This window comes from Carassius carassius, chromosome 19 (genome assembly GCF_963082965.1).
Source record: "Carassius carassius chromosome 19, fCarCar2.1, whole genome shotgun sequence".
Lineage (NCBI taxonomy): Eukaryota > Metazoa > Chordata > Actinopteri > Cypriniformes > Cyprinidae > Carassius > Carassius carassius.
In genome coordinates, this window is record NC_081773.1 from 10177261 (window position 1) to 10199462 (window position 22202).

General features: G+C 38.4%; 1 protein-coding gene across 12 annotated transcripts in view; it reads right to left on the reverse strand.

Annotated features, from left to right (window-relative positions):
• Window positions 1–3084: 3084 nt before the first annotated feature.
• The window catches only part of abi2a (abl-interactor 2a), a 39360-nt gene continuing 20242 nt past the window's right edge, over window positions 3085–22202 (reverse strand). The window contains exons 2-12 of one of the 12 annotated variants that reach the window (XM_059499763.1): window positions 21337–21504; window positions 17881–18057; window positions 17697–17714; window positions 17046–17143; window positions 15250–15399; window positions 12969–13087; window positions 10543–10776; window positions 8940–9098; window positions 8412–8498; window positions 7237–7410; window positions 3085–4238 (exon numbers count right to left, since the gene is read on the reverse strand). In XM_059499763.1, the coding sequence (XP_059355746.1) occupies window positions 4063–4238; window positions 7237–7410; window positions 8412–8498; window positions 8940–9098; window positions 10543–10776; window positions 12969–13087; window positions 15250–15399; window positions 17046–17143; window positions 17697–17714; window positions 17881–18057; window positions 21337–21504 (1560 nt within the window). In that variant the 3' untranslated portion in view covers window positions 3085–4062. Of the gene's footprint in view, window positions 4239–7236; window positions 7411–8411; window positions 8499–8939; window positions 9099–10542; window positions 10777–12968; window positions 13091–15249; window positions 15400–17045; window positions 17144–17696; window positions 17715–17880; window positions 18058–21336; window positions 21505–22202 lie in introns of all 12 variants that reach the window. The other 11 variants (XM_059499762.1, XM_059499765.1, XM_059499764.1 and 8 more) reach the window with 11 other exon arrangements.

Below are 22202 nucleotides of genomic sequence, written 5' to 3' on the forward strand. Positions count from 1 at the left end.
AAAAGTTTATTTATTTCCCTAATTCAATTCAAAAAGTGAAACTTGTATATTATATTCATTCCTTACACACAGACTGATATATTTCAAATGTTTATTTCTTTTAATTTTGATGATTATAACTGACAACTAAGGAAAATCCCAAATTCAGTATCTCAGAAAATGTGAATATTGTGAAAAGGTTCAATATTGAAGACACCTGGTGCTACACTCTAATCAGCTAATTAACTCAAAAAACCTGCAAAGGGCTTTAAATGGTCTCTCAGTCTAGTTCTGTAGGCTACACAATCATGGGGAAGACTGCTGACATGACAGTTGTCCAAAAGATGACCACTGACACTTTGCACAAGGAGGGCAAGACACAAAAGGTCATTGCAAAAGAGGCTGGCTGTTCACAGAGCTCTGTGTCCAAGCACATTAATAGAGAGGCGAAGGGAAGGAAAAGTGTACAAGCAATAGGGATAACCGTGCCCTGGAGAGGATTGTGAAACAAAACCCATTCAAAAATGTGGGGGAGATTCACAAAGAGTGGACTGCAGCTGGAGTCAGTGCTTCAAGAACCACTACGAACAGACGTATGCAAGACATGGGCTTCAGCTGTCAGATTCCTTGTGTCAAGCCACTCTTGAACAACAGACAGCGTCAGAAGCGTCTCGCCTGGGCTAAAGACAAAAAGGACTGGACTGCTGCTGAGTGGTCCAAAGTTATGTTCTCTGATGAAAGTAAATTTTGCATTTCCTTTGGATATCAGGGTCCCAGAGTCTGGAGGAAGAGAGGAGAGGCACACAATCCACGTTGCTTAAGGTCCAGTGTAGTTTCCACAGTCTGTGATGGTTTGCGGTGCCATGTCATCTGCTGGTGTTGTTCCACTGTGTTTTCTGAGGTCCAAGGTCAGTGCAGCCGTATACCAGGAAGTTTTAGAGCACATCATGCTTCCTGCTGCTGACCAACTTTATGGAGATGCAGATTTCACTTTCCAACAGGACTTGGCACCTGCACACAGTGCCAAAGCTACCAGTACCTGGTTTAAGGACCATGGTATCCTTGTTCTTAATTGGCCAGCAAACTTGCATGACCTTAACCCTATAGAAAATCTATGAGGTATTCTGAAGAGGAAGATGCGATATGCCAGACCCAAGAATGCAGAAGAGCTGAAGGCCACTATCAGAGCATCCTGGGCTCTCATAACAACTGAGCAGTGCCACAGACTGATCGACTCCATGCCATTACGCATTGCTGCAGTAATTCAGGCAAAAGGAGCCCCAACTAAGTATTGAGTGCTGTACATGCTCATACTTTTCATGTTCATATTTTTCAGTTGGCCAAGATTTCTAAAAATCCTTTCTTTGTATTGGTCTTGTTATATTCTAATTTTCTGAGATACTGAATTTGGGATTTTCCTTAGTTGTCAGTTATAATCAAAATTAAAAGAAATAAACATTTGAAATATATCAGTCTCTGTTAAATGAATGAATAAAATATACAAGTTTCACTTTTTGAACGGAATTAGTGAAATATATCAACTTTTTGATGATATTCTAATTATATGACCAGCACCTGTATATAACAACAGGAAACCGGAATGAAAAATATTCTGCCGACTTCTAACAGAGAACTGCTCACTTGATATCGTGTTTCACACCATGGACACATTGATTTTCACACTTCAACACATTCACTTCCTCTTGGTTGCAATTTTTGCTGTGTGGATACTGCAGCTCTATTTATTACTTTAAAAATAAAATCACACTATGTAAAGATATAAATATGTTGAGAATCTCATAGCTTCATCAAAGCAGAATAAGTGCTCTTCTTCTCGGTCTCCGCAGCTAACAGCCTGTGAGTGTGTGAGTGTGCAAACCTCCAGCAATCTTACGTACGTCTCAAGCCATCTGGACCCCTGATTGCTGCCAAGTTACATAAGTCTGAAAAAGAACATGGGCGTGTATTACAAAAAGAGCTCTGCACTATAACAACACCATCTGAGGAGAAGACATTTCACTATAATCTCTTTTACTGTCTATGCTATAAACTCAACACAACCTAGACAGCATGGGAAGTCGTCGAAATTTTTTTTGTACCATAAGCACAATTTTTCAATTGTGGTCAAAGGTGAAACATTTCTGTTAAGAGATCTCTGAGTCACATGGAAAGTTCCTTTAACGAAAAAAAAAAGGTGGTTCACATTTAATGTTAGAGAATTTGCACATTCGTTTCATCGACTCACACATGGAAATCCTGATGTCCATACTTTTATTCAGTTATATATACACACATATATTTGCACATAAGAATATAGACTTGATGGATTTAATTGCTTACAAAAAATTACTCTTCATTAAAATATGTCAACACTGGTGTTTAGAATGATGTGCTTTCAGACATGTAAATTATGCCTCTAAACATCACATTTTGCCAGGTATTGCTGGGTAGAGAGATATGCTCACCTGGCTCTACCCTGCTTTAAACAACTCCATCTGTTCTTTACATAAGATTCAAATTAAAGTTCACTATCGAGACGCTTGCCTATTTTAGGACCTGCAAAATGGAAAACTCTTTTAGTAGCAGGAGAAAAAGAGATAAGTGTTTGTCAAATAGTAGCTTAAACACATTTCAATAATACTACAAAATGGCACAATATATTTAGCATAAACACAAAGAGCACCCAAATTAATACTGTAATATTTGGACTTACTGTCCATGTAACATGAATGTCTTAAACTGGGTATAAGAAGTCATCAAGAACAAACGTGTAAAACGAATTAAATTATATATATATATATATATATATATATATATATATATATATATATATATATATATATTTTTTTTTTTTTTTCCCCAATGTCAGGTACTAACTAACAGGTACTATTAATGTGTAAACCTCTCAAAATGTCCCACAACCAGAAGGATGTTTCATGCAGGTATAATTGCAGTTTTAGTTGATGAAATATTTCAGAACAGCTGTAGAAAATGTTGAGAAGATAGGAAATCACTAGTTTAACATTTCCAGATTTTTCAGGTTTTCCATGATTGTGGGAACCCTAAATAAATAAAACGTGAAAGGGAAAAAAAAGAAAAGAAAAATTAAAATGTCAATAAGTTTATTTTCATTAAGCATTCAGTCTATGAATCACTACATACACTTATCGTAGATTATCCAAATGGTTAGCATCATGACACAATATTTAAATGTAAAACAAACAAACAAAAAAAGCAAAGTTTTAAGTACATGAGGTTATTGGATATGTCTAGTACTGCATGTGTGTTGGGGCTGACCGATTCTCATGAGGGAATAAAAGTAAATAAACATTAAATATATTTAATGATCAAGTTAAAAAGTAAAACCAAGGTGAGACCTTTGTGCAAATATTTCCTATATCATCTGGCTCAAACTAATTTTAATTAGATGGGAGAGAATAAATCAAACAATTACTAAAAAACACTTTACAGAGACAAATTAAAAAACCATGAGCTTTCACAACATGTAATAAATAGAAAGCTACTTCTCTATATTCAATCTTTCTGTTCAGTTCCACACATTCCTTGTACCTTAAAACATAACATGAATGTAATGACCTCCGTTTTTGAGTGTGACCTCACTGTAAAGCATTCCCTGAACCCACCTCAGGCCGTTCAAAAAACAAATCCATTTCAGAGACATCAGTCAGCCCCCGTGCTGCCTTCCAAAACACTGCAATGCTGTGGAATGAGCAAAGGTCATGAAAAATGAAAAAATAAAAACAATGTACCCACACTAAATCTAGCTTATGCATATCATGAACTTCAAACTCTGTATCCTTCATTCAACAGTAAACAGATTATTGGCTTTTATTTTTACAATGTTATTTCTCTAATAGTGTTTCCTCAGTCCTTGGTGCAAAAGTCTGGTCTGCAACATCTGGATGTTCAGCTTCACATCGCTTCGTCTTTTCAGTTGCACCTCTCATCTCAGAAGTCTCACGGCCTGTTATTAGCATGGTTTGTATGCACACATGCACTCTTCTGCAGTGTAAGATTAGCACTGGTGGGCCTCAAGGGTTGGGGGAGAGACTGAGGACACTCTCACTCCGTGTAGTGCATGATGGACTCCACGTAGTTTCCAGGGAAGAGACCTGTAGTGCCGCTCATCACACCTTCAAACCAGCCATCATCATTCTTTTTAATGACATAAATGATGGCCCCCTCCTGGAAAGACAATTCATCTTCCTTGTCCTGCATGTAGTCGTAGATCGCCACCACTGAAAGCAGGAACAACAAAGATACAAGTCAAGTTACAAGGTAAGTGTCAAATGATGAGGCCCATGTACATTTTTGCCTTTATTATGATATGACAGATCAGAACTGACAGGAAGTGAAGTGGGAGAGAGATAGGGAGCAGGATCAGGAAAGTTCCTTAAATCAGGATTCGAACCCGGGAGAGCTGTAGCGCAACGCCACTGTATTTCGACACACTGCCCACAGGGCTATTGGTGCCAAACCATGTGGGAATTTGAGTGCCAATCAAATTTGATGATTCTTTCAGTAATCCCTCTTTCAGAAGTCATATTTGGAGAGTAACTGTGCAAATACACAAATCTGCATTGTACCTCAGTGATACATTTTGTGCATTTGGAGTGTGATTTCTTGGAGGAGAATTGAGTACTGTGATTCTACTAACCCAGGAACACATGGTCAGTTTCATGATTGTCAGATGTAAACAGCTGTCTATTATTTCTTAATACTAAATAAACATGAATGCTCGTTTATCTACAATTTATCGTAACAACCATAGAGCATATGTAAAATTCTCTTAAAAAGGAAGGCTGCCTAAAACATTCTTAATTTTGATACCTTTAAATATATCAAAACATAATTTTTGATTAGTAATATGCATTGCTAAGGTCTTCATTTGGATAAAAAACTTTGAAACCATAGTAATAGCCTATTTTAAATGATCACTATTATTTTTTCCTTTTCCTTCTTAAAAGCTCCCAATCACTGCAGTGGAGCAGTGATTGGGTGAGTGGTCGCCCCCTGGTGAGTGGTCCTAGTATAGGTCATAAACCCCGCCTCCCCATGTTATTCAATGGGACGCGAGACCAACTAAACAATTAAATTACCCTTCAAATATCTTTTTTTCCGAAGCTGTTTTTTGTCATTTACTGTAGTTTGTATCACGCTAATGTAAATTCAAGTGTTTGTTTTTAAAATAAGTTGTTTTTTAGATAGTTATTTAATGCTCTAAAAACGGTGGTGTGACGCCGTGATTGACAGCTGTGATTGACAGCTCTCTGAGCCAGGAGGCACTGAAGCGTCAACAGGCTTTTTTCATGATCTTCGGAGGACTGAGGAGATTGTATTTACCTTATTTTAATGAGATTGGAGTGGAACGGAGCAGACAGAGTTCACAGGAGCAGGACTCCACTTCCAAAACAGTGCAGATTACGGTATGTGCATTCTGCGAGGGAGAGTGAGGGCGGGGCACAGGGGCGGGGCCGTTGATTTCGCGGCTTTAAGGCTTTACTTCCTGCTTGCTACTGCGCATAGCTACTGCGCAGAACTGGTCCCTAGATCGCTATCTGCGCAGGCGCAAGTCCAAGATGTCAGCGCCATATCGGGACACTGGCGGCTTCAGTTTTGACCAATGGAAGAGAGCGAAGGCGAGTCGTCCATCTTTTTTTTACAGTCTATGCTTCAGCCTGATATCAATGAAAGCGTATGTCCCACCCTCCCTGCAAATCACTGTTCAAAGCCATGCCCCCTGAACACTCGAACGCAAACAGATAAAACATTACTACAATACATCATTCACCGGTGTTTGTCTGCCATTCTCGCTCTGTCTGCACACAACACAGATGATGCATCCCGTCTGCGTGAACCATGTGCGCAGAGGTATGCAAATGCATATGTTGACAGGCAGGTAGGAAAGTCAATCAAAATGCTCAGAACTAGCGTTTTGATTGGACGAACAGTTCTTAAACCCACACCTTCCACAGAATATATAAATGTATATGAATACATTTAAAACACTTAATGATTGCTATAGAGATGTGAAGAGATGCAATAAGCATAAGAATTTTTTTTTCTGAAGTGAATCACCTATTGCACTTTTAACATTATTCTTGAAAATGGTTTCCTGAAATTTATTAACATTTTCTTTTTGTTACATGTGTGCACAGTAGTGATATGCGGGTCTGGTTTTGTTCCTACCCGCAGGTCCCGCTTTTATGAAATTATTTGGCCCGCCCCAGTCTGCCCCGCAAATAAAGTAAAATTTCTTTACGCAAGTTTGCAAGACCTTTGTATTGTAACCTTATCAAAGAACCTAATAAAATATGAAAATATATATCCCAGATATTTAATATAGGCTATAGGAAATTGCACTAGTGATGGTGCATTCGTGAACGAATCTTTTAGGTGAACGAATCGTTCTCGTTCATGTAATCCACTGACTCATATCTCTCGTTCACTGAAGTTCCTCCCTCCACAGCAGCGCGGCACTATTAGCAGCTCGGTGAACAGCTCTGTGAACCATTTCATCCTGTCAAAGAGTTACTCAACCTTCAAGTATGAGATGTGACGGAGCATGTGATTTGTTGAATGTAGTGAACGAATACGCCCTTCACTGAACGAGATTGAGAGATCTTGTTCGTGAACAAGTTGAATGAACTGATACATCTCGTTCGAAAATGAAATGACTGGGAGTAGTATACCGGGTCAGTCGGTAAATCTTGATCAGCAATCAGCAGATACAAAGTGCAGTTATAGGTACTGTGCACATACGCTTGTTTTCATATTTAGAATACAGAACACAACTCCACGTTTAATCCCCGATTTATTAATGTGAATATATTATATATGAACTGTCTGACCAAACAATTAAAATGTTAATTATGCAAGAAAACCTTGTGCTTTATTCATCTGAACAACTTATTTAGACTATTTTTTTAATGTGATTATGCACACATTTTAATAAAGCCAAATCAGTTTTTGTATGAAATGAATAAATCTCTTAAAGGAATCAAAATTTTCACCACTAAATTGCACGCAACATAAATGGATTTAAAATTTTGTTTTTAGTGACCCGCCCCGCAAATAAAGAGCCAATTTCTTTACCCGCCCCAACCCGCGGGTTATGAGACGACCCGCGCATCACTAGTGCACAGTACTGTGAAGTGTAGTAGTTATTCTACAGTACTTGCTAGTGGTCAAATAGGATTTACAAAACAACATTTCATAAAAATATTTTCAGTGTACCTTTCTCCAAGTACGTTTGTGGAGCCCAGGGTGGGTCTTCTTCAGTGTAAGGGTCACTGTATTCCACCACAGAAGACTCCTCTTCCTCAAAGCCTTCTGGAGGTGGAACTGGGTTTTGTGTCTCCTCAAACACCGGCTCTTCTGAAGGGGGAGGTGGGGGAGGCGCATCTGAAACTGAGAGATGAGAAATGAACAGGACACTCACGGACCAGGACTCATTTAGATGAGAAGGCCTTGCAAGCTCATGAATCCATGCAGAAAGAACAAGAGGTAAATAAGGATATGGATGTTTAACTGTGAGAGAAACAGTGATGCAAGTTTGACTACTAATATTCTCAGAGCACATACACGCACGAATGCACCTGTGTAAAAAAGAAAAGGAAAAAAAAATAGACAATGCAATCAGCCTGTCTTTAAAAAATCATACAAAAGGACTGTTTTGTATTAACTATGAAAATAATACAGTATGTAATGCTTGGGTGTAACACTACATTAAAACTACTGACTTTTAAAACTGCAAAATTACATTTGACACATTACATACATTTAAGAAATTTTAAATATAGAATTTTATTTTAGTTTAATTTCGTAATAATACTAAATAAACATGAATGCTCATATATCTACAATATATTGTTACACCCATAGGGCATATGTAACATTCTCTTTAAAAGGAGGGCTGCCTAAGACATTCTTAATTTTGATCACTTTAAATACATCAAAACTTAATTTGCGATTGGTAATATGGATTGCTAAAGACTTCATTTGGACAACTTTAAATGTGATTCACAATATATAGATTTTTTCACCCTCAGGTTTCCAGATTTTCAAATAGTTGTATCTCAGCCAAATACTGTCCTATCCTAACAAACCATACGTCAATTGAAAACGTATTTATTCAGCTTTCAGATGATGTATAAATCTCGCTTTCAAAAAATGGCTCTTATAATTGGTGTTGTCGTCCAGGGTCACATTTAACATGAATATAATTAATAATAAAGACTTTTTAATTTATAAAAGCAAGTAGATTTTAAATAAATTGACAGCCCTGAAACAAGGATATATTTCCAAGCTTTCAACAGCATGTCTTGTGATGAGAAGCCATATTGAGCTGAATGTGTGTAAGAGTGTCTCTGAACGTAGAAGGGTCTCATCAGAAGTTCAAAGCCACTTACTGGTTTCCTGTACGCGAGCCACAAAACCCGTCAGTGGAAGCTGGGGTGTGATCTGCAGTACGGAGGGTGGAGGGGGGGCCACTGAGGCTAGTCCACAAGACCACAAAAAGCACAGAGAAACAGAGGAAGGGGGGCGTGTGTGCACATGATAAAGAAAGTGAAGGTGAAAGGGAAAACCAGAAGACAGTCAGCAGTTAGTTTAGTGTGCAAACACTGTCTGACAAACAGGAAGTGGTCACGTTGGAGCAGAAAGAATAAAGGGTGAATCTACACCAGCAAGAGAATATTATACATCAAAGCACCAATCTAACTATGTTAACTGCACATTATCATTAAGAACCTGGTGAGAGAGATGTTACTAGAGAACAAAGATATGATGGTGTGTCAAATACAAATGTTAAAAGAAAGTAGACTACAGGTAGGGGGTCCATTATGTACTCCGTCTCAGAGAACAAATGAAACTACATTTGACGAATCACCAGAACAAATGTTCTGAAAGATGTCAGGTCTGAATACTGAGAGCAGTACCTTGGTTCTGATTGTAATAGGGCCCTCCGTTCGGCTGGCTGGGGGGCATGGAAGTCTGACCCGAGATCGAGGGCGGCCGGCGATACGGCAGCGAACCCCCCACTGTGGGCGCGATCTGTTTGGGGACGGGCCTGTTCATGCTGTAGAACTGAGGACCACCTGCATGAACAACACCACCATGAGATGGAGAAAACACTGACTGCAGACGGATCACAAACATAACACCTTTATTCCCTATTAACAGAAAAAGAAAAATAATAAATAAGGTGGTGGTCTACAGTCAGACCATTCAAAAACAAGCATTTTGACAATGACCGTGATTGTCATGAAAATGATGTTTAAACTGATCTGGACTAAGGAAGTTTTCTCACTAGGTCTTTTTTATGTTTACCAAAATATGTTTGATAACAGCAGTACAAGGATGGTTCACATTCGCTATAAGTCTGGAATCCATGGCAGCTTTCTTTGGCCAATGCCCGACCGACATATCAAACAACAAATCATAGTTCCTTTCATTCAGCGTCACGTTTCGAGGCGTGGAAATGACGCCACAATAACAGACTGGTGTGTAAAACTCTTAGACGTATTTTAAAGATTCTATGGCGCAAACTTATATTTCACATACTTTTGAAACTCCAGTGTTTAGTTGATGCTGATAAGTGCTCGTCATCACAGTTGTAAACACTCCCGCTTTCTTCTTTCGTGAGGGGGTTTGATGCCACGGCATTTTTGTTTCCAGGCGGAACATTAAAGAACGCGACACGCACGTCTCCTGGAAATCCTGTAGAATTCAACCAATCCGATGACGACTTCCACACTCCTGAAGTTTTTCCACTTTTGTGTCCCATATGCATCAGACGTTTAGCCAACGGTCCGTGGGCATGACGTCTGAGGCTGAGATTCTCTGGATTGTAGCGTGACGGCGCTTTATGCCATAATTTTAATACGCAATATGCAATTTTTTTATGCTTTGACATGCTCTCACAAATTGTTCCAACTCCATTTTTTAAAATAAGCATAATGGTAATGGCATTGAAGTCATGTGATCATGGTGTACTTTATTTATACTCTACTTTCAGCTTTTTGGCAATTGAATAAGGGCTTCATAAATTGATTAAAAAAAATGATGAATGATGAATAATACATGTCTGCTGGCCAGAGTTTGTTTTCTGCAATAATCCAAACATCAAATGGAAAAATCTTACTGGGTTTAGGTCAGGGGAACCAGGTTGATGCTAAACCTACAAAATTACGTAATCACTGCAGGATTCTAGAGAAATATCAAAAGAGATTAATCAGCTTGTATTTAAGTAACATGACACTCAAAATAATGCAGCATGTAATCTTGTTTAAAAAGCTGTTGTATTCAAGCAAATAAATTGCATCTTTTTTTATTTTTATTAAAACGACAATGTGAGTTGGAACAAACAATGAAACAATATGTAAAACCAGCCTGCGAAACTCATGAGGAAGCAAAATGATTAGGACACAAAGACCAAAAATTCACCACAGAATAACGTGATGTATCAGCAGGTGGGTAATGAAACAAGGGCAGAAGGTGTGACTGATGGGCTAGAAATGGGCCGGACAGAGGCAGACTCACCTGTCCCAGGGTTGGTGCTGGATGTAGCACTAGCTTCAGCTGAAGCGAGGAGTGGTTGAGAGGGAGGAGAGCCATTATCTGGAGTCAGAGAGCTCTCATTGGAGTCGGGTTGAGTGGGGAGAGATTCAGGGATTGAGGTGGGGTTGGCTGAGGGTTGTGTGGGAGTTAAATTAGAGGACGTAACAGAAGACTGAGTGGAGTTAGTTGTAGCTGAGGGTGTGCTGGCACCAGCAGCTTGAGGTTAAAAATAAAAAAAGAAGAGAAGGAGGGAGGAAACCAAATGAGAAATGCTTTTGCATTTCACTTAAAGGGAACTGATGTGGGGCAAGCCAGAAAGATGTCTTGCTTTAAGCACAAACTATACTTTGTCTTTGTACACATACTATAGCATTTGCATGGTTATTAAACTACTATTCTGGAGACAAACCTTTTGTCACGTGCACTGTATGTATACCCACATGCATAAAAACTGAAGCATACTTTGGCCTCAAGTATCAGAGATCATGAAGGAAAAAAGACTGAGCTTAAAATCTGGTCACAATTCAGCTTTTGTGAAGACCAAGTATATCAGTGGCTGCTAATCTTGCTCCTGTAGGGCAACTTTTCAGCATTTTAGATCAAGCCCTAACTTAACACACCTGAACTAGTTAATAAAGGTCTTCAGGATGACTAGAATCTTCCAGGAAAATGTTAAAACTAAGCTCTGCAGGACAGTGGCCCTTGAGGATCGAATGTGTATGCAAATCTCATTCAAAAATTCCTCGTTTCAATTCAGCAAAAAAAATAAACAAAAATAATAATAATAATATTTTATATATATATATATATATATATATATATATATATATAAACATATAAACATTTACTTATGTCATCCAAGATGCTTTTTCAATGCACAGAAATGAACGGTAAAATGAAAAATGAACAAAAGTACCATAAAAATAGTGTATTATATTGTATTGTTCCTGTAGCTCCAACAACTGTTTAGCTGGTTGTGGGATCGATTCCCCGAGAATAATTGGGAAACACATGGGAAAAAAGTGACTTTTGATATAGGAATATAGGTTGATTGCATATATAAATGGTATTTATGTATATATAAATGTGAATGTTATTCTACCAACCTATATGGACATTTTCTGAAGCTATACAATAGTTTTGTGAAGACTAATATTTGTAGCAGTTGTTCACTGGAAATCTTGACTGAAAACTACAGCATTTACAATACATTTGAAAACATCTTTTCTAGCAGTCAACACCATAAAAGGACAAAAACTACATGCATTTGAATTAGTTCTTGCTTGCATCGTCAAATGTTTTTCTGTGGAAATATAACTGACTAACTAACTCATTTTGTGTTCCATGAAAACAAAACAAAAATGACCGCAGCCAGACTGCAAGTGGTATATGTGTTGTTAATAGGGGTGTAACAGTATGTGTATTCGTACCGGACCATTTCGGTACAGGGCTTTCGGTACGGTGCACGTGTGTACCGAATGACCGAATGCAATATTTTGTGTGCGGAACATAGGCACACTGGCTGCGTGGCGTGAGCGTGGCGTTTCTGCTGTTTGTCAGTTGCGTGACACCTGCTTCACGTTTTCTGTGTCTTTACACACCAGAATGGTGCCTGACGCGGCGCTGACGTGCTGCTGCTACTGTAGGTGACAAAGAGGGAGACCGCCGAGGCGCCGACAGACCAGGCTCTTGTCTTCACTACAACAATATCTATACTTCATGTTGAGCATAAATATAAAGCCTACTGATAAAGGACACCGTCAACAGTATTGACTGTGTTTGACAGGTGCAATATGCCAGTGTGTCACCGGCCTAAAGTTTTCAAAAGGCATCACGAGAGTGTAAACAAAAAAAAAAAAACTAGGATTGTAATTCAAACGCAGCTCCTGTCGGCATTTAAACAGACCTTTGCTCTTAATTCTGATCGGTCCAACGCTATAACGAAATCTGAGCAGGTCTCAAAACTGAAACTGTTCATGCTGCACTTTACACTTTGGATAGGTTATATATATTTTTTAAATATGAGCAAGCCTACAAGCTGGAATTGGTAATGCTGCACTGTAATCATAGTTATTTATTTATATTTTTCATTATATTTTATTGTATGATATTGGTTTGAGACTGAGAGTATTTTATTTAGTGGAGAACTTAGCAGAAGTATTTTATTTCTTATTCTTTTTTTATTTTATATATATTTTATTAAAAAGTATTTAAAAAAAAGTGTAAACAAATTGTTAAAAAAAAGTTTATAGTAATAAACAACCTGCAGTTTAATGTTTGCATTTCTTGCATTGTACCGAAAATGAACCGAACCGTGACTTTAAAACCGAGGTGCGTACCGAACCGTGATTTTTGCGTACCGTTACACCCCTAGTTGTTAAGTGTGCTTTCTGTGATGAAGGTGTCACCTGGGAAGGCGCTGGGTGGAGAGGGTGTAGGAACGGCGATTGGAACACCCACACTGCCGCTGCCGCTGTTTTCACGACTGCTGCTGCGACTGCTGGGATGACTGCCGCCGCTGCTCCCACTGCTGAACACATGCTACAGATTACACACCTCACACACGTGTGTCTCATGTTATACACATACTGACATCCAGAGACTACACAACAGTTGAATCATAAATGCTCTCAAACACACGTTCATCATACAAAGACACACACAGATATATAGATGAACCAAGAGCCCGCACGACAGGAATACAGACAGCAGCATGGGTTGGTTCAGTGTCTATGATATAAAAAACATGATATGGCAGCATTTGTGAGTCACAGAAAGAACAGAAAGGAGCACACTCATCTTGAATGCACAAATGCGGAGCACATGGGGCACAGACTGCATGAGCTCATGTGCTTGAGATGCAGAGAAAGAGAAAGAAGAAATCCACAAATCAATCAGTAGTGAGATGAAGGTCCTTGAGACACTGTTTTGAGATGAAAAGACACAGCAATGCCAGGCAAAAATAGAGCTGAAGCAGCTGACGAGACATTCATTAAATGGCTGAAGAGAAAAACAAACTGTCAGCAACTTTAGAGTTAGCAGCGATTATTATTTTCTTAGTCCAATGAACTAGATATTCACCTATTTTTTAATGCATATTACTGATCTGACTGAGCAACTGAAAAAAAATCTTTAATTCATTAAAGATTCTCTCTAATTAAATCAAACCTGCTCTTTTCTTGAGGCCCCAAACTAGTCACAGTAAAACTTAGTTTTTTCACTTAGTGGTAAAAAAGTTTGAAATATGTAATCAGCAGTTTACGGTTAGCTTGCAACCCATCATCGATGGTTCAAAGTTTAAAAAGCTTCTGAAACTTTTCAGAAAAGTTAACCCTGGCAAGCTGATTTGAACTCCCAAAACAAATTCCTTCATTTTAGCCTAATTTTGTTCGAGATGATGTCACAGCGGTTCAATCTTTGATTTCACTTGAAGTATATCAGGGACTGCACTACGGCCAAGTCTTTACTTCGCAGTTTTCGTGAAATTTACCCTTGTAGGCTCTAAAATTATGAGGGTAAAGGAGATTTGGACACAACACAAAACCCCCTTTCTTAAAGTGCTACAAATCCAATGTATCAGGATCACGTGTGTTACCACAATAACAAAGCTCCAGCAACTTCAACTTTCTGTAGCCTTTAGATGCAAGATCAAGGCTGAACTCTGTTTGATGATATTTAAGTGTTCTCAAATATGAATTTGAATATGTTCAAATCATCAGCCCTTCTGAACTTCAGAAGGGAACAAATATTGTTATTTCTGTCCAAGATGTCCAATAACATTTCCAACTGGCAAACAGATGGGAGATAGCTGGGGGAAAACAGCACTAAACGCTTTTTTGGATCCTGAAATGACAAGAGGCAGTCGTAAGGAACATACGATAGGACTTCAACCTACATTGATTGTTTAGGGTGAAAACATGAGAAATGATTAGAATTGTTTTCAGTCAGGTAGGAGAGTGTATTGAACAGTGTTCCTGCTCAACAAGTAAAACATAGGACGCTAAAAACAACAAGGTCAGAATCCCAGGAAACACACATTATAAAATTGCTTTAGCTAAAATTGTCAGCCAAATGCATAAATGAAGACGTTACAGGCATCCCTGCAGATGGCACAGAGATCAAAAGAGAACAAGTGAGAGTGGTTACATAATTTCAGACACAGCTGAAAAGGTCTGAGCTTCAAAGGAAAGACCCAGAGAGAACTATCTGCAAGAGTCTATCTGTGCTTGTTCTGCAATGTAGTGGACATGATCTTTAAAATCCTCAGAAAAAAATCAAACAAGGAAGGAAAAGTTTAAGATGGGAGAAGACAAGAATGTCAGAGAAGGAAGGGCTCTGCATTCATCTGAGAGCATCTTCAGACTTCAGTCTTTATCCTCCATGACTGATGATGTGTTTATGTGAGCAGTGCTAACATCACTCGCAACTGGTTGCCAGGGTTTCAGATTATGCAATTGTGCAGACAATCAGCGATGCTTGTTTTAGAAGTGCTGAGGAAAAGCGATGTCTTTGTGAAAGGGCTCTGCAGCAAAACCGACTAATCAATGTTAGCTAATAAATACATGTGCATTCAGTCACAGTGCCAAAAGGTCCCAAACTGCTTTAAGTCAGAAAATACAGACATGCATGCACATTGAGAGCAGTGCGAGAGATCTGCTCCGACAGAGAGGGTGATGAGGGTAATGGTACCTGTAAGTGCGGTTCCTCTGATTAACAGATGCTGTGCGCACAGGACTTTGCTGCAGAATGGGCACTATATTGCGTGTGGGGCTGGGGACATAGTCATTTGGTACCACCGGAGGCCGCACTGGCTCAAGTGTTCTGTAGGGGGAGTGTCTCCTGGAGGGAAATACAGCTGGTCAATAACTTTGGGAAGATGTAATCAGACAATTATCAGCCTAGAAAACTGCAATACGTATGTTTTGCCACTTTGTCGCCATCTCGGTTTGAAAACCTGCAATGGCAGCAGTGTGCTGAATTATGTTCCTTGCCATGTTCCTCTGCCATGTCTGTTCTGACCAACTGAGGAAAAAAAGGCATTAGCAACCAGAATAAACTATTAGCATACATGAATAATTAAAACAATTTATTGCTATTTTAATCAACTTATTTGTCTCTTCATCACAGGAAAAACGGCATCTTGATTTTTTTTTATTTACTTTAAAAGATGTGCTATTTTTACCAAAATACAGTGCTTCTTGACTATGGCACACATGTAACAATTAACTTTTTTTTAAATGAAAGAAATAGTGACGGAAAATTAAACACTGAAGCAACAGTAGACAAATCCTCACAGAAAAAAAAAACAAGACAAAAAACTAACAGACAGACGATGAAACTCAAAATTTGTTTTCATTTGTTTTCACCTTATAACAAATTACAGTATTAAAAAAAAAAATCTGCAAATACTACTTTTTTCAACTGTACAATAATGTGAATTCACCCAAAAATGCACTTTATTGTCATGGAAATAAATGTCACAAAGAAAGATGCCAAGAAAATCTTAATGGTCCTTTAAAATAGGCTTTTTAATACAACTATTAACATCTTGACAAGTTTTGTGAGATTCACCCAACAGTTTTAACAGATATACACGGATTTACTATTTCCATCACTTGCATATGGATTTTATGAGGGAACAAGCTTTAGTTGGTGTTATGTTGCTGACCTGTCCATTCAGCAGCACACAATCTGGCCTGCAATGACCAGCCATCATGGGGCGACACAGGAAACAAAAAGAGCGCCAATCTGCACAGCTGGTGCTCAGAAAACAGGGCAGGACACACCCTCTCTCCTCAATGCTCAAACATCAAGCTCACCCTTAATAATGAACACACTTTAAAAATTTAGCATATCTGATCTTTCATAATCACTGTTTCTGACGCTTGCACAATTTTAGATGCCAAAGCATATTTAGCACGCCTCTTTTCTGACTCAAATATAAAATCAAGCTCTTCACTGGGATAAAGGCCAACAAGGGATGTGAAGGATAATGTCATCTGTGGGGCTGAGGCTGAATTCTCCCTGAGGACTAAAAAGACATGACCCACACATGTGCTCCTGAACTCAACTAGAGCTGTGTGTGACCTGCACTGAAAAACAGGCTTTTACTAGGAAATAAAAACCTTACTGTTGTTGTAGAAATGTTATGATAAAAAACATTGTTTTAAATTATCTGATAAGTTGAAATCATCATAAAGGACCAGCCAAATGTTTGAACACACTTGATGTTCTACATACTGGAAATTACTACTGTAACAACAACGAATAAATAGGTGTGCCGAGTCAAGAAGGATATGTCATTCACTTAATTTATCATAAAAACTTTCCAGAATACATGTAAATCAAAACATTTTGTGCTGTTCAAGGACCTCAGAGATGTGAATATTATGAGCAAACAATTGAAAGGAGTTATTCACTGCCATAACCTCAGTGTCCGATTCTCACATTTCTGACTGCTAGATCTACAAAGTGCACATACATACCCTATGGTGCCTTTGCCTGGCATTGGGGGGCTTGGTGGTTTCTGTGTGGGAGGTGTGGTGCGAAGAAGACCGCCAATCTTCATGTTCTGGGTGTTGACCTATGACAACAACAAATCAACAACATCAAAAACAGCCTTCAGTTGTAAACAAAAACATTTCAGTTTCACAGAAAAGGACGAAAAACAGTATCCAAGTTAAAAATAGCCTAGAACAGCCGCAAAAAATGTAGAGCCACAGAAAGAGAGAGTTTTATCACAATTAGTTTTAAGAGAAAACAAAGGAAAGCCCAAACAAACAGAAAAAGCTCACACTCACACACACACACACACACACACACACACCTACTACTGAGCAACATGCAACAATGATTAAAATGCAAATGTGATATGGAAATGATGAAAGAAGAAACAGGAATGATTGCCATATGGTTGTTCAATTATTATTCCCTCCATTCTTGTATATATAAGACATTTCTGAGCATCCAAATATTGTTTTTGTATTAACTGACAAGCCTTTAAACCTATAATGAATCAATCAAATACAGAATATAAGTATTCTCAGTCCATATTAGGTCATATGAACTCCGGAATCAAACCTTATTCCTTCCCCATTCATATCACCTGATCATAAGACAGCTGTAAAGCCCCTTACCTTGAACCTAAGCAACCACTTAAACCAAGAGCGAAGCAGAGAACAGAGGTGAGAGGAAGCACAGAGAGGTTAGTCACACATCTCAGACACAAAGAAAACCCACGTCAGATTCTGGCATTTGTTAGTTCAAAACAAACATGTTAGTCAGAAAAATCGTTCCTCTCAAGCTGAGCCCATGTCCTACCTTCACACCGTGACCGATATCGTCCAGCGTGCTGTAATCGATAGGTTTGCGAATGTACCGCACTGGCCTCTCGGGATTGGCTGGAGCAATGATTTTATGCGTGCGGGAGGTGTTCTTATTGGTTGTGAGGATGCCTATCTCCCGCCTCGCCACTTTTTCTTTGTGGATGTCCACCGTCTGGAGGACAAATTTAAAGTTTGAAAAGTTTAAAGAACTTTGAACTTACTAAAGCCAAACTGGGTCATTCAGAACTATAACCATATTTGTATTCATGATAGATCATGATAATAATAATATAGGACATTTGCATACAAAAGTTTTAAAGCTACAGTGGTACTGCATTGGAGCAAGAAACAACTTGAGGAAAAATGGCCTCTTTAAACTTTACATTTGTGGAATCAAGTTACAAAACACAAGAGTATGTGAGGCGTGTAGTTGTGAGGTCTGAAATCTCCGTCAGCAGAGTTCGGTTTCATTTCACACGGAAATTTGGGAGAGAATCGTGTCAAAAGCACTTCACGAGAAGAGCTGCATTAGTTGTGCCACTGTGTTTAATCGCTTTAGATCCCATGCTGTTGACAGCTGTTAAATAAAAGATAAAATAGGAAACATGGGGGGCGGTTGGGCAATAAGCCGCCGCTGCTGGCATCTCAAACACAGCTAAATGGTTTTCAGCATTAAGTGACAGTGATATGGTAAACAGGGATCGAGTCCAGAGCAACAGCTGAGTCCACAGATGAGGGCAGTCGTGAGAAGACGGATCAGAAAAAAAAAGTATGAAAAGTGGAAGAGAGAAATCATCCAGGATGTAGAAATAGGCAGCTGCTGTTGACCTGGGTTGCATTTCCCAGAAACATCGCTAGCAAACTATGGTCGCAAGTTCCGTCATTAGCAACATAGTTCAACAATCCAGCGTTTAACAAAAACACAGTTCCAACGAACATTTGCAAATAGCATTGTAAAGCTGTGTGGTTGAAACTGCAGCTCTTGGCCTGTGGTTAGAAGCACAGTTTCTTTTTAGTGTGACTTGTGGATTTACAGATTATGCTCGAGTAAGATAAGTAAGATAGTGTCTTTCTTTTCCATATCCATTTATAAAATGGAGGTGGACCTTAACTAAGTATTTTTACTTCATTACTGTAGTAAAATACAGTTTTCAAGTATGCGTACTTTACTGGAGGAGTGTTTATTTTGGGAAACTTTCACTATATTCCAAATTATAATAATGTACTTTTTACTTCATTACATTTCATTAAAACTTATCATTCCTCGTTCCATTTTGAACTGGAGATTTTCATTTATTATTGTAGATGAAAATCATATTTGGGACATGGGTGTCCAATGTCTGTGAACTAAAGCTGCTGTAAAAATATTTGTGTATTGCCATCTGAATGGTGTAGGTTTTACTTAACTAAACATAACGTTAAAATAACGCAAATTAATGCCCATGCATCTACCCGACTGCTGTAGCACTTTCAAATCATGTGAAACCAGAATGTTTGGGTAGAATTCTTCTTAAAGGAGTCCTATTATGCTTTCAGTTAGTCTTTAATGTTGATGTTTGAGCATAAAAAAGATCTGCGAAGTTACAAATCTCAAAGTCCAGTTCAAAAGGAGATATTTTATTTAACAGAAATCACTTTTTAAAAACTACAACGAATGACTTGTTTAAAGTACAACTTATATTTCCCAGGAGTTGTTATATCACAAATACTGACGAATGGGATGAGACCTGGTTGAGCTGCACTAGAGAAGGCAACAAGTGTTATCACTATGTCAGAGACATGCTAGCTTTCCCAAGGCAGATGTACTTAGAGTGGTTACAATCCTCCAGGTTTAAATTGCGCTCAAATTTATTAGATTTTGATGCAATATTTACACTTAAGCTTAAAGCAGGCAGCTTTGGTAAGGGGCATGACATTTCCTGACCAGGCGCAGAGTGCTGTCAATCACAGCACGCGCTGGCCCAGCTAACCAATCACAGCACGCGCTGGCCCAGCTAACCAATCACAGCACACACTGGCCCAGCTAACCAGTAACAACACATTTCGTATTTCAGAAGGCGGGCCTTCATTTAATACTGTTGTAATAGGCGTTGTAATAATGTAAAATATGTGAAAAATGATATGTTTTTCAAACAACCTAGTATGAAATCCTGTTCTTTGTTAAAGAGCATAATAGGTTCCCTTTAAAATGCAAACACATTTTGCCCAGTATGACGTCTTGTATGTTTATATTTGGTAACACACATTTTGTTTTTCCTTATTTCATTACACTACATGGTATATTTTGTTATTTTCACTTATTTAAACACATGAATTATCAGTAATTGTTATTGCATGCATTGTATTTTTAGCAGGAGTAAATAAAATTATAAAATAAATAGAAAATATGAATTAATCAGTAGGTTTACCCAAACAAATTTTAAAAGGAGTACTTAGTACTTTTACTCAAGTATTTGATTTATGTACTGTTAAAAAAATAAAATATAACAAAATGTTATTCATTCCTGTAATGACAAAGATACATTTTCAGCATAATTACTCCAGTCTTCAGATTCACATGATCCTTCAGAAATCATTATAATATGCTGATTTGCTGCTCAAGAAACATTTCTATAATTATCAATATTGAAAGCAGTTGTGCTGCTTAATATTTCTGTAGAAACCTTAACAAATGTTCAGGATACTTTGATGAATAGAACAGCATTTATTTCAAACAAATCTTTTGTAATATTATAGATTTCTTATAACGTCCATAATCCTTTTAATCCATATTTGAGTTGCATGTGTGTGGTCTCTTGTCCAGTTTACTGTGGTGCTGTGAATAGTTACAGCTCAGAGCTTTGGGTAATGTAACAGTCCAGATGTGACGCCACAGTAAGGAGAGACGGAGAGACAGAGAGAAAGAGAGAGAAGTGGTGACGGGAGAGAGAAGGCAGGGGCATGAACACATAAATGAGTATGTGTGACTAACATTTGCTTGTATCTTTGGCTGGCACAAAACATTACAGCAGTCGCACCAGACCCCTGCAGTTACACTGCATCTGATTAACAGCTCCTTACAGTCTGTGACTCTGTGGGAAGATGTTTCATTACAGAATTAATGAGGCTCGGAAAGAGGCTAAACAAGGATCCTGTCTGATCAGCCAACCAATGATTAGAACAATTAAAACATAAAAAAGCAAGACAATCTTTGGTAACTGTACTTTTAATGTGTGGCCATTTTTGAAGGCATAATTTCTGATTAGAGTAAAGTTTAGTCTAAAGTTTTTTACACTCATTTTAGCATCAGAAACTTAAAATTCAGCCTCTTATAAACTACCTTTTACCTAACCATGTCATAGTTATTTACCCGTCTACTCCTGGCAGACTCTTCGAGCCATCAGTCGTTCTTCAGTAAATATAACCCAGAGTGTGAGATTGTGTGGGAAGGTGTGGTGTGTTGCTTGGTTACCTGAGAGATGTGGTTGATGGAGGACTCCATTCGGCGCAGCTGGGAGGCCTGGATGTCCAGCATTTGGAGCACATTGTTGGCAAGTGTGTTGATCAGGTAGGCCACACTGGCCAGTGACTGAGTGGTGTAGTTCTTTGTTTCCTCTAGAGCGGCGTGCTTGTTCGGAGACTGATGGAGAAATAAAAGAGCAATAGTCGGTGTGCCATTAAATCTGTTCAGCCATTTCAAAGTGCGATATTGGAGTACGCAGAGTGATTTTTGATGGTTAAAAATTATATTTACTGCAGCTTGTCTCCATTCATGTTTATCAACTGAGTTTTTGTTGAAGCGTTTTTTAATATGGCAACGAACAAACGGCAGGAGCTGTTTAAGCATTAGTTGTCCTAAAATCTGTCAAGCAAAATTGACACTGCTACTAACTAAAATAATCTTTGCTGAATCATTGCTCAACGAAACCAAAACAAAATCAAACTGGGACCTTGCGAGTCAGAATCGAGCCAAATCAAATGGATAAAATGAGTTGGTTACGAGCTGCTATCTTCACTGACAAGCGGTTTGAAAGTTTCATTTCTTACGATGGATGTCGGTAAATATCTACCGGATCCATCACTTTCAGCTTTCTGTCTTTAAAAGTTACCTGTTAGAGTGAAAGACTGCTGGGATTGAGTGTGTGAGTAGAGTAAAGTGTCTGGATGAATCAAACTGAATCACAAACTATTTCAGGCCTTATTTGTAACCATTTGATCAATTAAAAAAAAACAATCATTCATTAAAAAAATTTGGAATCACTAGTTCTGATTCTAAAGTGCAGAAAACAAAGGAGATTATTGCTGAAATATCACTGAAATTAATTCACCACCATCAGA